Source organism: Plutella xylostella, chromosome Z, assembly GCF_932276165.1.
Source record: "Plutella xylostella chromosome Z, ilPluXylo3.1, whole genome shotgun sequence".
NCBI classification, from domain to species: domain Eukaryota; kingdom Metazoa; phylum Arthropoda; class Insecta; order Lepidoptera; family Plutellidae; genus Plutella; species Plutella xylostella.
The window spans coordinates 1,041,645-1,057,959 of NC_064012.1; the positions used below are offsets into that span (position 1 = coordinate 1,041,645).

At 39.8% G+C, this 16,315-nt stretch overlaps 1 protein-coding gene across 7 annotated transcripts in view; it reads right to left on the reverse strand.

Annotated features, from left to right (window-relative positions):
• LOC125491180 (potassium channel subfamily T member 2) overlaps positions 1-16,315 on the reverse strand; it is a 73,898-nt gene that overhangs the window by 7,760 nt on the left and 49,823 nt on the right. For all 7 annotated transcript variants that reach the window (XM_048632482.1, XM_048632483.1, XM_048632480.1 and 4 more), the window contains exons 4-16: positions 13,207-13,306; positions 8,490-8,688; positions 6,545-6,619; positions 6,055-6,138; positions 5,672-5,766; positions 5,132-5,315; positions 3,878-4,105; positions 2,979-3,136; positions 2,625-2,822; positions 2,387-2,536; positions 1,905-2,314; positions 691-825; positions 457-610 (exon numbers count right to left, since the gene is read on the reverse strand). In XM_048632482.1, coding sequence (XP_048488439.1) covers positions 457-610; positions 691-825; positions 1,905-2,314; positions 2,387-2,536; positions 2,625-2,822; positions 2,979-3,136; positions 3,878-4,105; positions 5,132-5,315; positions 5,672-5,766; positions 6,055-6,138; positions 6,545-6,619; positions 8,490-8,688; positions 13,207-13,306 — 2,170 coding nt within the window. The remainder of the gene's footprint in view (positions 1-456; positions 611-690; positions 826-1,904; positions 2,315-2,386; positions 2,537-2,624; positions 2,823-2,978; positions 3,137-3,877; positions 4,106-5,131; positions 5,316-5,671; positions 5,767-6,054; positions 6,139-6,544; positions 6,620-8,489; positions 8,689-13,206; positions 13,307-16,315) is intronic.

The following is a 16,315-nucleotide window of genomic DNA, read 5'->3' on the forward strand; positions in this document are numbered from 1 at the left end:
AATACTTGATAAGGATGCATCAAAATTTGTTTGGAAGGATAAATAAGTCATAGCCATTAAAGTTTGATGAAACTTAACAAGTATTCTGATCGTCAGTCAAATTAAGAAAGAGTAAAAGAAAGGATGGTATTTTATCTTTCAGTGTTATGATATCATTAGTAAACTTTTTTTTTGCATTATTTAATACTAATCGATAATAACACTGAAAATGCTTATGAAATATGAAAATAGTGAGTAGACACTAGATTAATTACGAAAATATTACCTAACATCAATGCCACATCTATTTTAGCTTTGCCACTTACAGGGGACATCACAATCTACTATTTTCGTTTTTAATCTCATGCTTGGAATGAAGAGATATCAAAATGATCAGAACGTTGACATGACAATTTCGCAAACATATTGGACCGTGCAGGAAGACTATGCTATTTTTCGGGACGCCATGGGGCTTACGCAATTTTTTCGGAAGGTGACCTCCACGGGACATCGTCTTCTAGTTCGTCCTCACTCTCATCACCCTCGGCATCGTCATCTTGGTTGTCGGATAGTATGTTTAGACTTGTAGATACCATGTCCGGAACTGGTAGTATCGACGGCCTCCTACTCCCTATATTTTTCATTGAGTTAATTAGATGCTGTGCGTGAATACACATGACTGAAGTTTAAGGTCTCTTTAAAATACATTACCTCGGCGATGACTCAGAGCATCAGGACTTAAAAAGTTTGGATTATCAGGCTTTGGCAACAGTAAATGGCTATCGGTCGATCCTTCTGCTTCTTTTAGAGCCCACGAGTCCGATGTAGTGCCCTCTCCGTATCTTGCTGAAAGACGTGAATTGTTATAATGTTTTAGATGTTCTTAAGATTTTTACTTTTGATAATTCCTGAGATATCCTTTAAGTTTTAGAATTGGAATTTAGGAAAGGAGAGAGGAAATAGATTAGAATTAAAGGCAGTGATTTTATTCCCGTTTTGCACACCGTTAAGTTATTGATTAATAAATAATGGTGCTTAGCTGATGATTAACCAAATGCTTGATAATGCTTGTATTTTATGTGCAATAATGACAATTAGGCAATCCATAATTGCTTAACTGATTCAATATGATAAAAAATATAATTGAATCGAAATGTAATATATAATTTTGAATAAAACGCGTGATACTAAAATGCAATAATAAAATATCAAACCACAATAAATAACACCAATAAAATTCATAGTACAACATCTACATACATATCGATTAAAATTGACTGATTTTATCATGCATGAAGTCTCTAATTACAGCTATTGTAAATTTTAATGCTTCTAATGGTGAAGCTGAGGTCACAAATTTTACTTTTATTTCTGTTTCTATGCTTTTTTGATCTAAGAAATCTTATCAAAACTCTCAAACGTGCATGCAGTTTACCTTTAACGCTCTAGCTAGATTCAGAAATGTCTTGTCTGTTAAAAGTTTGCATTGAGTGACTATAAATATTACATTATATTATTGTATCAAAGGTCAAGGTTTGAAAGAGAAATTAGTGGTAAAGTTTACAGTAGTATCTTCATAAGTGGAAATTTGTTTTTCTTTACAGCGGTAGTTAATTTCAAACTTTCAGAAAGGTATAGGTATAACCTACCTATACTTATGTAAAATAAAGCTTTCAAATCAAAGGGCAGACTGTATCCACTACATAATATGGCTGATGAACCACTTCAATAGTACATAATATTTTTTGATCTGTCTACCAATCGACATTACGATGGGTTTCCATCAAATAGCTATAGAAAAATATAGTTTGATTGTTCCCGTAAATACTATTGCCAATTCATAGATCAGGGAAACTGATCTGGAGCATTGATTTACAGCAGTGAATTCGGTCTACTCTGGGCGTTTATCAAACGGTAACACTCACAACTAGTAGCGGTAAATTTAGCGGATGATACAGTATTAGCTTGATTGATATGTGATGGCGATGCATTTGGTGTGGTACTCGCGGGAACTTGCAGAATCACTTGTGGGAGGTCGTATTGAGGCACGCTACTACCGTCAGTTCTAGCCAGCTGGTTGCACTCCTCAGTATCTGCACTTTTCCTCTCGGTAGAAAGAAGACTACATGCAGTCTGATCTTTAGGTATCGGCGGTTTTGATTCAATTTGCTTGTCGGCAACTACGAACGCCGAGTTCTCTTCTTTAGTTATGCTCATGTAGTAGCAAGTGTCACTGCTTTTCATGATATGTCGAGGGCCTGGGTTCAGCAAAATGGTCTCTTCATAGAATTCCGGTAGTTCTGCTGGGCGCACTCCAACTAATGCCACCCCGTACCTAGAAATTATTAAAGTTTACATGTAATTTTACAATCTATGCGTACGTCCAAAGTATTAAACCAATACTTACTTTCTGTGTGAATGAAAACTAGCATACGTAAAACTTTTGCCCTCATATTCTCCAAAAAAGCGACTATCTCCTAAGACGATATGGTAAATTTCATTTCCTGAACATTTTCCGTATAGGCGGTGCCATTCTTCCGGTGATTGTTGCCCTTCTCTGAAATTTAAATGTTGTTTATGTACAGCTTTAACCTTAGACAGTGGTATTAATGGTTTATCTATTCTGGTCGTTGCTTGGAACTCACTGTCCTCTGCTGGTGTGGAGCAGCAGGGTGACGAGGGTGGAGGCTCCGGGGCAGGTGCAGTTGTTGGCCAGCAGCGCGTACTTGAACTCATCCTCGCAGACGACAAACTCCGCAAACTTCACGTGCAGCTTGTTCTCGGGCCGGAATATTTGAACGTATTGCGGGACGTCGGGGGCAAAGTCTTTCACGGCCCAAGATCTGTGAGAGTATCAATCGAAAAATTATCAACGACAATGTAATCATAAGAATAATATCTGTACAAATAATTTCGAAACTTAAGTATTTTGGCACGTGTATAATATACCTAGTCAACATCCAATAGTGGAGAGGCACTAGAAGAAGGAGATAATATACCTCAGGATAGTGTGTTCATCAGCAGCGGTTTTGTCGGCGTAGTTTCTGGCGGCCAGGATGAAGCAGGCCTCGGCCTCGTTCATGCGCGCGCGGATCAGGTCCGTGTCCTTCAGGCACGACCCTTGGATGTAGATCACGCGTTGAGCCCAAATCGGTACCTGGAGTCGTCAATAACACTAAGGCCCTGTTTCACAATGTCTTGTTAGTGGCTACCTGTGAGGTAAAATACATGCTGTCACTGTCAAAAAAATAATAACAGAGAGTGACAGCATGTATTTTATCTTACAGGTAGACACTAACCAGACATTGTGAAACAAGGCCTTAAAGTAATACCTACTTGACCACTTTCATGTGGTAAATTGAAAATTGTTCCCCTAGAGTAGACTTCAAGAAGAAGATACACTTTTGATGAGAGTAATACCGTGATTAGGTAAATAGCTACAGTCGTAGAGCTCTGAGAGTATCTAATTAGCACAATAACGTTTACTTCCTCATTTGAAAATCATTCAATTATTCCCTGAACGCTGCTACCGAGTTACCGACAATCACTTAGTTTCTAGACAAGATTAATGCTTGAGCCTCTTTACTCGTACCTACTCGTATATGTGAAAATCTGTTTCGAAACACTAATTCTGTGCAGACCTTATAGGTTTCAAAAATCTCTGATACAACCATTATTTATTAACATAATAAAAATGGAAATTGATACCGGACTAGGTAAGGTTGCAGAAAACGTGTCGCAACACCACTGTTTCTAATGCAGGTATTTATTTCTATGGATGGATTTGGTAGCCAACGACATATAACACGAGCAATGGCGGTGCAACAACGTCTGCTACAAACCCTCATCATCTATCATCTCCGCTACCAAACTCAAAAGTTTGCAAGAAAAATCTGACCTGCAAGATCATGCGCATAGTCGTGTCCAACTCCATCGGGGACAGCAGAACCACATAGTAGTCCTGCAGCAGCGGGTGTGCATAGAACTCATTCAGGAAGTCCATGATGGTGTCGGCGTGCAGGGTCGTGGAGCAGACCACCACGTGCTTCTCGGACTGCGCGCGGTGCGACGAGTAGGAGCCGCCCAGCTTCTGCCGCTCCATCCACGTGAACGCCAGTTGCTCGAACTGGTGTGAAATGTTGAAAGGTTTGAATATTGAAAGGATGCGTTTGTAACTGTTTTGACAAAGAGGTTCTTATTTTCGGAGGGCTTTCAGTTTGAGTCTGAGTTCAGATAAATTGGCTTCTATTAATTGTAGTTTCATGCCTGCTTTGTTGGAATTATGCGAGTAACTTCTCCGCCCTCCTCGTCCCCGCGCACATATTTCTGTCAGAATACGCGCATTTCATTAATAACAAGATTACGCTCGTGTGGACTCACCCTTAGCCTTTACAAGTTTAGTGACATTGGTTTAGCATGCGTTGGAGTTATTAAATCCAAACGAACAAATTTTTCTTGACTGGGATTCGAACCGAGACCTGCGTCATAATAGTTATAGCGAATCTACTCAGGCTACTATAGGCTCAGGCATAAACAATGCCCCCGTAATGGATGTCGCCTACGTCGGCCTCCCAAATAGAGCACTAAAGATAGTAAAGCTTTGATTTTGAATTCAACGCTCTTTTAAGGTCAATAAAAATAGCATACATGCATTTTCCATTTTCATGCAGAATGCTTCAGTATAACCATACAAGTGGCCAATACCAGTAAATGGAGACCCCTACCTCAGTATAGGTTAAGTAACATACTGGGTTAATAACAGAAATAACGTTAATTATAAACGTTCTCATTTGGTTTCGTGCCGGCTTCGAGTACCTAGCTTGTTATAAAATGTAGCATAAACGGTACGAGTATTACAAAGAAGTAGTCGCGTATTAAATAATTTCCATTCAAAGCATTTGAGTTCTGGTTTTATAGGTTTGTTTTTAACTATCGGTAGTAAGTAAGGAATTATATTAAGTAATTTCTTTACAAATCAACGTAGTTTAATGAAAAGCTAGCTTTACTAGGTAACTCATTCAAGATTATTCTTCGAATAAGTAATCATTCTAAAATCCTCTTCGTCTGACAACCAAAAACCACAGCAAACGTCCAAACCCCATAATTCATAAAACCCCCCGCTTCCCAAAAACCTCCAAAAGCAGCCGTGTACCTGTGTAGGCAGCACCACCAGAGCCACTCCGATCATGATGACCATGTAGAGCTGCGAGGGCCAGATGTCCGGCACGAAGTCTCCGTAGCCCACGGTGGAGAACGTCACCACCACGAAGTACGTCGCCTGGAACAGGTTCAGGTGGCGGTGGCCGGCGCGCTGGAAGTGCTGGATGCCGCACACGCTGGGGGGAAGAGTTTATGTCAAAGTGCAAAAGTCAAAGGCAAATGCTTTTAATCATCGTAGGCATAAATATTTTCTGATGATCGTAAATTTTACAAAGGAAGTTACAATTTAAAAGGTCTCGTGTTGTATGAAATATGGAGAGATATACCATACTCCTAACTAAAAAGTCACGTGACCAACTAAGTTTCTATGAAAAATGAATATTTTTTTTCGCGAATTTTGAAATTCTGATTTCAGTTTCAGGCTTAGACATAACATGCTGCACATGCTGGTTTCGGCTTAGTATACCCTTTTTGCAACACCCTGTATATGTATAAGGTCTAGTATTTTCTAATGTGAAATAGATTCCATTACCTGGTGAATACGAGGCAGAGTAGCGTGACGCACAGGATCATGAGCTGCTGGGACAGGGCCGACTGCGACTTCTGCATAGCTCGGTGGAGGTCGTTCTGGAAACAAAGACAAACTTTAATCCCAGTACCTATTAGGTATGTTGATTGCATAGAACAACGCGGACTCGGGTGTTTGTTACTTCACTAATTCTTGTCATTTAGGTAAAAAAATAATATTTTACCAGCTCTGTATAAACTGAAATTATTAGTTCTAAATTGTACGACTTTATGATTTATTGGGAATTTCATTTCATCTCTACACAGTGATCCTTATGCTTAGTCGTGTCTTAACACTAGAGCCAGTCAGATTAGCCTGGATCTATCTAGTTATCAGTGAGTACTTACAAACATGTTCTCGAGCGATCGCTTGGCGAGCCAGCAGTTGAGGAACACCGGGATGAACAGGTTGCGCAGCGGCGGGAACGGCAACTACACAATCAGGGATGGAAATTAAAGATATTCATACTATTGAATGAAGAAAATAGAGTTACGGGCCGCAGAAGAAGGGTCTCTGCTCAAAATACGCTGAAATCCCAATGAATACATTTCAAAATTTATTTTTATTCGCTGTAAAATCAAAATATTGTGAAGTACTGAAAGTAATAATTTAACTACATTTTGTTTGAACTGAAGCAGACTGTAATTGGGACGCAGAAGGCCGCATTTTCATATATTATATTTCTTATAATGAGCGATGCGATGCAGCCCGGCTTGTTTATCCCATTTTTGCATTACTGTGTCTAAATCCAGAATAAGTACCTATTTACTTTATAGCAATTTTTGCATTAGTTATACTTTTAAATCGTATCTAAAGTTTTATATATAAGGTACTTACAGTGAGTGCGAACGGGATGGTGTTGACCATTTCCAGTATGAAGTGGAACGACATGACCTGCTGCCAGATGTTGCCCTGCGGAGTTAAATACGTAGCTGTAGTAATGTGTGACGATGGATATAAAGCAAGGGAAAATAATTAAGTGTGATGAGTGTTGGTCTTTATCCTATCAAATGCAAACTATGAATATGAAAGAATATTTTTTTAAGTAGGTATGTTCCATCAAAATGGTAACTGCTAGAAGAGTTCAAAACTTTTGGGATGCCTTCTAAGTGATGTCCCACATTTAAAAATATACCTATCTTATAATCTTGGTAAGTATAATTATATCACGGACCGTCAAGCTCTTTCCAGAACGTTTCTAAATCCGAGAATAGATCGCAATTGATCGCATAAAACAGACACAAAATAAAATAAACGCTCCAACGGGGCTCCAATAAACAGGGACGTCACTATAGTGCACTTTATGTTGCAGCGACGAAAATACTTTGGGACCAATATACACAAACGCGACCAGCCCTGGAGGGTTACTTTAGTTTGACAAAAAACAAACTGGAACTGCAATTCAAACTGCACTTATAATACAACGAGATAGAGTCGTGGTTGCAGTACAACGCAGCGCTCCGAAACTTAGTTTTTCGTTCGTCCGGTGCGCCGGTCGCAAGTGGACGGTACAGGTCTAGGGACGGAAGTGTTGTTCCGCAAACATGATTAAATCCCCCGCAAACACCTCGCTGAGACACAGAATAGACAACCGATTCAAAGGAGCCGTTTGCTCTTTCTTCTACCTACTTATCCAAGTTCAAAGGAATACAAAGGCGAATGGAAAATGTTCACAACAAAACGACGCGCCTTTTCTTTTCACTCATAATAGCGTTGTACGTAATACTTCGTGGATGCCTATCGAACTGTGTCGTTCGGAAACTAATTAACTGTTCATTTTACAGCTCGTAGGTAGGTGAGTCACCCCAATAGGCGGAATAGAAGGCTGATTTCAGATCGAACCGCTTAGCTGTCACTGGATTTGTGCAGGCGATATTGCCCGTCAGCGTCAGACTAACTAACAGCACGGCATATGGTATTCACGTATCGCTGTATTCCCATAAGTGTCTAGTACTTAGTGCGTCAGCATTGAACATGAGTGGTTTGAGACCTATTTAAGTGCCTAGAAGTAGGTATATTGTGTGAGGTAAGTGAGATATGTGCAGACTAGATAGGAATGTTGTGTGTAGGCGTCGGTCAACGGCTCTAAGGGATAACGTCTGGGGATTCATTAACAAATAAATATATATTATCTACTTATAAAAGACCCGAGGCGATACGTTTCAGAATTTGTACGTGTGTAATGATAGATAATTTTCTGATGCTTGTATTTAGTACTTAGACCTACTACTTTACTACCTACATTACACAATATACAAAGTATTTATGTGTGGAAAGTGTAGATAGGACACCATTATAACTGTTGCACTAGTATTATAACCGTTGCACAAATAATGATACCAAAACTAACAATTGTATTGCTCTACAAGGAATTTGTTACGCTGTGTTCTAATTCTAGGTAGGGAAATAGTTCGTCACTGACTGAGTTAGTAGATATTCCGAGTGTTCACTTTTAGCTGGTTTGCGCTCACTCCACGCAATTTGCATCGCAATTTGCACGCAGCGCACGCCTTGTAACCTAACAGTTTGCCTACAGTAAACAAAGTGCTGACAGTTTTTTTGCTTTATTTCAGCATGTGTGACGTACCATCTTGTTCTTACATCTTTAGCTCCAATTTCTCCATAGTCGGTTAGATCGTAACCAGGGAAAGGTTGATCAATTATACGTCATCTCCATATTAAATTCTTGAGAGATGTGTCAAAAGTCAAGCAATAATCCCTGGTTATGCTCTAAACCACTATGGAGAAATTGGCACTTAATCAAAGATCAGCGTCAACCAACCTTGTATCCCAAGTAGGCGAGCAGTATGGCTTCGGTGAAGGAGATCATAGCCAGGATGACCTGCACGATCCACAGGTACAGCGGGCGGTTGACCCAGATGATGCCGTCCCAGTTGATGATGGGGTGCTCCTGGAACTCCTCCTCCGTCAGGTTGGCCGAGTACTCGAACTGCGTCTTGTTGCCCGCCTTGCAGCCGTAGCTGAGAGGAAATAAGAGGTTTGATGATTACACCTACCGAGTAGAGTGACCTGAAGGTTCAACACGGGGCGCAATTAAGACGTGACGAAAGTTGACCGTCGCGCTCGCTCTTGAGGCTGCGTGATGCGCGATGCAAAACTTTTGTCACGTCTTAATTGCGCCCCGTGCTAGCCCTTCTAACAGTATCTTCGGCCGAGCACTACTACTAGCAATTGAACGAGTGCTTGGCCGAGGATACTGTCTTGTCTTGTTGCCCGCCTTGCAGCTGTAGCGGAGGAATTGGGAGGCCAACCTCCCATTTCCTCCTAAGAGAAGGAAGAAATACATCGTGTTTATTTACAAATTTAATAACAAAATAAGTCAACTACACTGTAATTAGTAATCTTACGGAATTCTGACAGTTATCAATTTTAGACAAATCAGAGATCACAAACCTTTTTGGGCTGGGCACTTTTTCAATACGAGTCTGAACATCTGAGACTATAATATATTTTTTTTAGTCCCTGTATCCATTTTATTAAGTGCGGCGCTCCAAATTAAAAGGGGATTTACCTAGGGTGAGAAATAATTACCGTACCTAAATATATCACAAACAGTGCAAAATACAATTAAAGATAATCTCAATTATCTTATATAATTATCGCTGTCGTAGAAAATATATCTAAAAACAACTAGTTATTCTTTTTGAAACGGTAGCCGTAGTACGTCGATGTCAGGCCGATGTTGCATTCGTATTTGAATAGAGGTGAAAAAAAGAGATGTCGCTCTATAAAATTGTATTGTGTGCACTGACTGGCTTGCGTGACGTCACAGCAAACTGTGCGTCTAAAATGTGCGGTGGTGGTACCAAATTAGCGATACAGGTGAAATTGTGTCAGCGACTCATCGCTGGGAGTAAGACAGCAGTACACGTTTACCCCATCGGTCATCGGTTCTTCGACAGATGTGACCAGCCCACTGCCACTTAAGCTTACTAACTCGGTGAGCTATGTCGGTGACTTTAGTTCTCTGTCAGATTACTTCGTTCCGGATGCGATCTTTCAGAGAGACTCCAAGCATAGCTCTTTCCATAGCTCGCTGAGTGACCTTCAGTTTGTGAACCAGTCCCACTGTAAGTGTCCACGTTTCAGCCTCATAGGTCATAACCGGTAGGACACACTGATCAAAGACTTTCGTCTTGAGACTTTGTGGTATGGGCGTAATCGTTTCGGAGATATGCGTGGACAAACATACATACCAACAAGCATATAAACATACATAGGTACAAAAACATTTATAAAATTTTGAATATTTGTTTATTAGCCCTAATATATTGTCAGATGTCAATATGGTGCAGTTCCAATAATCTTACATACATTCCGAACATATATGTACTTACCGAATAGACAATCTTTTTTTGAAATTGATTAAAAAGGTTTATTATCCCTGAATTTAGTAGGAAGTGATGCCATGCTAAAGAATAAAATAAAGCAATTAAAATTAATTCGATACATTGGTCGTGAGTCGTGATCCTACTTCATATTATAAATGCGAAAGTTTGTAAGTGTATGTGTGTATGTATGTATGTATGTATGTGTGTATGTTTGTTACTTCTTCACGTCAAAACGGCTGAACCGATTTTAATGAAATTTAGAATGGAGTTAGCTGACACCCTGGATTTCCAAAGTTTTCCCGTGGGAATTCCGCATAAAAAGTAACATATGTGTTATGTTACTTTTTATGCGAAATTCCCACGGGAAAACTTATTAAGGCGAAGCGAAGCACGCGGGAACAGCTATTATATTGAAATATTTGTTATTTTTTTATTAGTTTACTTGAGCAAGTAAATATTTAGATTTATCTTTTTGTATAAAAATATTAAGAAAAAATTATTGCCCAGAAATGGATCGCAATTTTTTCTTTTTTCGGTAAAGAACTTTTTTAGTAGCATCACTTATAAAATGTCAGAATTCTTTCCAATAAAAAATTAGAGATTAGGTAGGTATTTATTCTACGAAGTTGGCAAATATCGAAATAATTAGCTCTCAAGCGTTTATTTTTTATATATCTCAATAAAATACAGAAAATAGCCCTCACCCTAAAATTAGCAAAATAAGGCAAAATAATTCATGTCGTTTTGTAAATATTCACAGTCATAGCTTGGGGCATAAAACGAACATAATTTATAATCTAGTAACATATTTTATTATTACAGAATTCCGTTACCGTTAAGAATTATATTTTCGTTTCATAAAAGCTCTGTTTGCCTAACGAACTTTTTTGCGTTCCTCCATCCAGCTTTTCATTAAATAAATTAGGAAGTAGATATCTTCACTTAATGGTGGATCTTCAGAAAGTGTACGTTGAACCCTTGTCTAATTACAACACTCTGGCTTCTTATTTGAAGTGCGGTGAGTATTTCAGATGTAGCTCATTATAACAAGGTAACCTCGAGCACTTAGAAACGTGCCGCCGCCGGGGCCCGAAGGCCTACCTCTCACAAGCGAGACTATTCTCTTGTAACGGGGTTGCTAAAGTGTTATAGTAAGAAAGTGGGTGTCTTTAGCAAAATCGGGAAGAATAACCCCAAAGTAAAAAGTCACGTGAAAAAGTAAGTTAAGTCGGCATAAGTCGCTGAAATTAAGGTAAAGAAAGAGCTTCCGAGTTAATTTATGTACGTACCTGTGTACCTAAGTAGCAAACCAGATACAAATCCAAGTCAGTCTAGCATAGATTTGGTTCACGTACATCACATCCAATAAACACGCGGCAAATATCACAAATGTTCGTCAAATGCGACCGGCGGCGGCGGCGGCGGCGGCTATCGAGTTTCCAGCCCAGTTGGTACCCACCAGGCTGCGGAACCACATGACTACATGAAAGCTCCTAACTCCACCGCCTCCACAACTTGTTCGCCGAAAGACACGAAATCGAAGAATGACGTGTAACCAACTAGTGAATTTTTGATGATAATCGAGTTCGAAAATTTAAAAGCCGAATGTCAGGCATGCCGGCCGATACAATAATTTCTGTTTCACTAGGTATAACTTATCACTTTTTTGAACCATGAATGGAAGGTCCCACCTGGGTATCGAACCTGGAACCTATGAATGTTGAAGCCGCTACGCCTTGACCCCATAATTTAAAGGCACGTGATCTCGATATATCCGAATAGGCACAGGTTCCATAATAATAAGCGTGATACAATTGATTCATTTAAAGTTATCATTCATATCAGATTTTTGTTGTAAATTTTCAGTCTATGTTGAGTTAGGTATATTTTGTGTCTCCTGCATCATAATCGCGGACCCCAGAAGTACACTCAGTGGCGCTGCCGCCGGTGCCGCTCGGTGTTGCTTCAGCGAAATAGTATTTTAATTCAATTAACCGCTGCGTTTTCCCGCAACTCTTTTTAGAACCGGATGACTTGGTCGATTAAAAACGTAATTTTTGCACACTGCATGCTGCAGGCAAAGTGAAGCTTTTTCGGTAACTTTTTAATTAAGTATTTTTGCGCTCATTCCCATCCCTAGGCAGAATAATAAATAAAGTTCCCGCCATATAAAAATACCAACTCCTCCAGAGGGCCAATTAAGGAACTGTGTCACAGTAAACTATACTCAACCAGGTTTAAACATTCAGTCCAGTACGTCTCTGAGAGTGCTTAAGTTGGGTAACATGTTCGACTACTCCGAAGAAAAAGTTTTGCGAGACCTTCCGATAAAATTTCTGCCCTTTAAATGTTCGCTTCGGAAAATTTACTCTCTGTCGGCGTCGTGTCGGTTAATGTATGTAGGGCTCAGAATAATAACGTACCTGTGTATAAAGGTCACATAGCACATGCCGTTAACATTATTTTAAACTTTTTTGTGAAGGTAATATTGCAATACATTAATTTGATCCTTTATTGCATTGCTGCATTAGAATAGTACGATAACGTTTGTCACCTTCGTCTTATCGTGCCAGTGACACACACTGAGGATAGATTAACTATAGGATTTGCACGTTTGCACTCTAGGATTGTCCTGTCAGATTAGTGGTCAGTTGATCTCCCAGGGTGGCGCTGGATGTATACCTATACCAACAATATTATATTATATTATTATACGTTATAATTATAAGGAATAGGTTATACGTCACTCGAGATTTCGTGCAGCTTTATGTGCATAGGTAGGTACTACAATGAAGGGTGTTCATAGTTACAAAACATATAGTAAGTGTTGTAACTATGAACACCCTTCATGCAAGAGTTAACTTGATACTTCACAGGAGTACATTGCGTTATTCAGGCATAATCATGTCATTGGCCTGTCTCCAGTCAACTCTTGCGGGTTGTCTCTATAGGTAGCCCTGCCAGCCTAGCACGGGGTGCAAGAAGCGCACGTCAAGACGTGACAAAAATTTTCCTTCGCGCTCGCTCTTGAAGCCGCGCGATGTGATTGAGAGTGGTGCAAAAAAATTGTCACATCTTATCGTGCGAGTCTTGCGTCTCGTGCTAGACCTTCAGGTCTCATCTCCAGTGGGTAGTATAAGGGCTCACCAGGAGGCGGTGATGGGGTCTCCGTCGGCGCAGACTCGGCAGATATACAGCACGCACGCAAGGATCTTGAAAAATAAATTAGCTATCCTAATGCGTAAACCTGAAACAAAGCAAAAACATATTCAAAATGAGGAATCATCCTAATGATTTGGTAATGGTAGTTAATCCACCTAAGCATGGATGAATAGGGATTCAGCCAATCACTTCTGCTTAATTCTGAAGTGACAAACTGTGCATTAGCTGCCCTACATAATATTATGCATGCTATATTCGTTACATACTCGTTACATTTACGATGTAGCACCCTTGCAATTCGTTTAGGAACCAGAGAAATGCACATGGCGTGTAATGGGTCTTCCAGCATAGAGCTAATTAGAAGGGAAACCGCAAGAGCCTAAAAGCTCGAATTGGATTGGTTAAACGAACCACCATTGACCTTAATAATTTTCTGATTGGCTAGTTACAGCAGTGCTGTAGGGTTTTGAGATTTTACTCCCAGTTTGACGGTTATAAATACTTTTATTATCCAACTCGTCTGAAGGGATGAAAGTGCATTAAAATGTTCAAATGAATGAACTGACATAGTGCTTAAACTTTTAATGCAAAGTTTTTTTTAGCCGCCTAACTGACTGTTGTTAAAATTTATGTAATAAGGTATTTGTGTGCTTGTTACACTGTATGTTGTCCCAATTATTATTGGTACTAGGATAACATAACATTTTGGCACGTATTTAAATAAACACTCAAGTACACTTTACATGGTATTTTTACAGTGGGCTTGTTCGCGGAAATGGTAATGATTGTGGCGTTAGTGGGGCACAGGCCTTCGTGACTCGTCCCCGGTAGCCTAGTTCACTCAACTGCAGTGGACACAAAAAAAGTCGGACAAATGCAAATACAACCAACTTCATTTTCGCCCTTTGTCTCTAGCTTTATTTAGGTATATTAGAATACAGCCTGGATGGAAAACTTCACTCCAATTCAACTTTTAAGGCGCGCGAATTAACAGCGGTGAGAACTCCCAAGGCATCGGATCTACATGTTTTAAGCGAGACGCTCTAAGTAAGCAAAGTTTAAGATTGGCAGGTACAGAAATACATTTATGAAAAATGCACCTTTTGTTTATCTACCTTTATCTTGAGATGGTATTTATAACCATTCTACGAACTCTATTTATTTATAAAGCCAAATTGTGACCAGTGGCCAGCGTGGAACAGCTGATGCGCTTGGCGAAGCATAGAGAGGAGTATGCAGAGCTGACCGGCAACCTCCAGTAGTGGAGAGGCACCAGAAGAAGAAGAAGAAGAAATTGTGACATTTAAGCTACAGTAAGTACCTATATAATTATACTTAACTATGAAGACAGCACGGTCCACGGGCACCCACATCATGCGTGTACTGTTGGTGACTGTGGCTGCCAATGCGATCGACAGACACACAACTGCCTTTTCCTTAATCGATAACATTAGTGCGAGTGTTCCGTATGTAGGTAACCTAGGTAATTACTAGCTAGACTAGATTTTGTCATAGTCATGAAAGGATTGTGAATATTGTGACTTGAGGAGGCAACTTTTCAGCGCTAGTTTTGTCACCAATACGCAAAGATTAAGAAGCTTTGGTATTTATGATAAATATGTACCTATAATACATATTTTATATGTAAGCACATATACATATTTGATACATTTCTATGGCCAACTCAATGTCTGATACCGATACCTCATTTTGTTATCGTCATCCTGCCTTTCTCCTCTGCCCATTTCACTGAAGGAAGGTCTAGGAAATTTCATATTTTTCTTAAAAACCAGATCAGAGCGAGGGTCAATGGCATCAATTTAGAGCTCCGCTGCGCTAGGTAGTGGAATGATCTAGAATTATTACGGTCGTTATCCCTTTTACGAAGCCTTTTTCAACCGTCTCTTCCATGGACTCACGGATACTGTATCTATCTTACGGCACACACGTCAGGTCAATCGCTTCATAACTTGATGACCTATATTCTTGACAGTCTAACCGGTCCCTAAGTATTAATAGCTCTACGACTGGGATATACAATTATACACAGGTAAAAAAAAGCCTAATTTTTTTATTAGCTGCATGTTAATGCATTTACCTATCTGCGTTTTCACTGCTCTCTGCAGTAAGAATTAGACCTTTTAATTTAGGAGACATTGGTCTGATGACGAGCAGCTCACTCATAAAGTTCCACACTTTATATGTATATATCAAGTTTGTTGCATTGAGTTAGTTTGGCAGTTAATACCGAGCAAGTCAAAGTTATTTGTCACGCAGTGCGGGGGCGGGGCAAATAGGCAAAGTTGTAGCTTCAGGGGGGTGACTCCATCGCTGCAAACCATACAAGGACCATGTTCCAAAGCATTGCCATTCCAAGGTTGTTTCCTAAGTATTGTACAATAAAGACGTAGTTAGCTCAGCATTTAAAGCTATTTAGTAAATCAGGAATACGGTCTTAGTAGTGGGTTGTGTTGTGTAATCTTGTTTTGATGAAACTGTCCAATAAAATTCAATAACTTGGTCGGCGATTCGTGCAAAACTGTACCCGGCTTGCTTAATTATTAGTCAGCAACAAAGTAATCAGCAACTAAGCACTCTGAGTACCCATTAAGTTTAAGAGCCCTCCCTTGCTATTACGCCAAGAGTATCCTATGAGTTAGTGTTGAAATGTGATAGTAGAGGTATAATGATCGAAGGGTATAATACTCAATTTTTGCAAGCAGTCCTTGTCAATTGAACACCTGTAGTGTGGTATCGCATAGTGCAGCAGCGGCGGGCACGTGGGCGCCCGACACTCTACTCCACTGCAGCGCTGAAAGCTCAAACCCTTCTGTCACATAATTGCATGATACGCTCGCAGAGGATCTCAAACGCGACCCCTCTCACCACTTCACATATCAAACGCGAATGAAGTAAACATCACAAGAGGACTTTTGAAGCGGTAAATATAATTTTATGGCTAGGAACGCCAACGTTAAAAGTTAATGTAAATATTCCGCGCTTTATACAAAGTAAGTGTGTAATTAATGTGTTTTGAAATGTTTGAATAGTTAGGTTAAATTACGTTTGTGTGTGTGGGTCGTTTGTTTGCAGG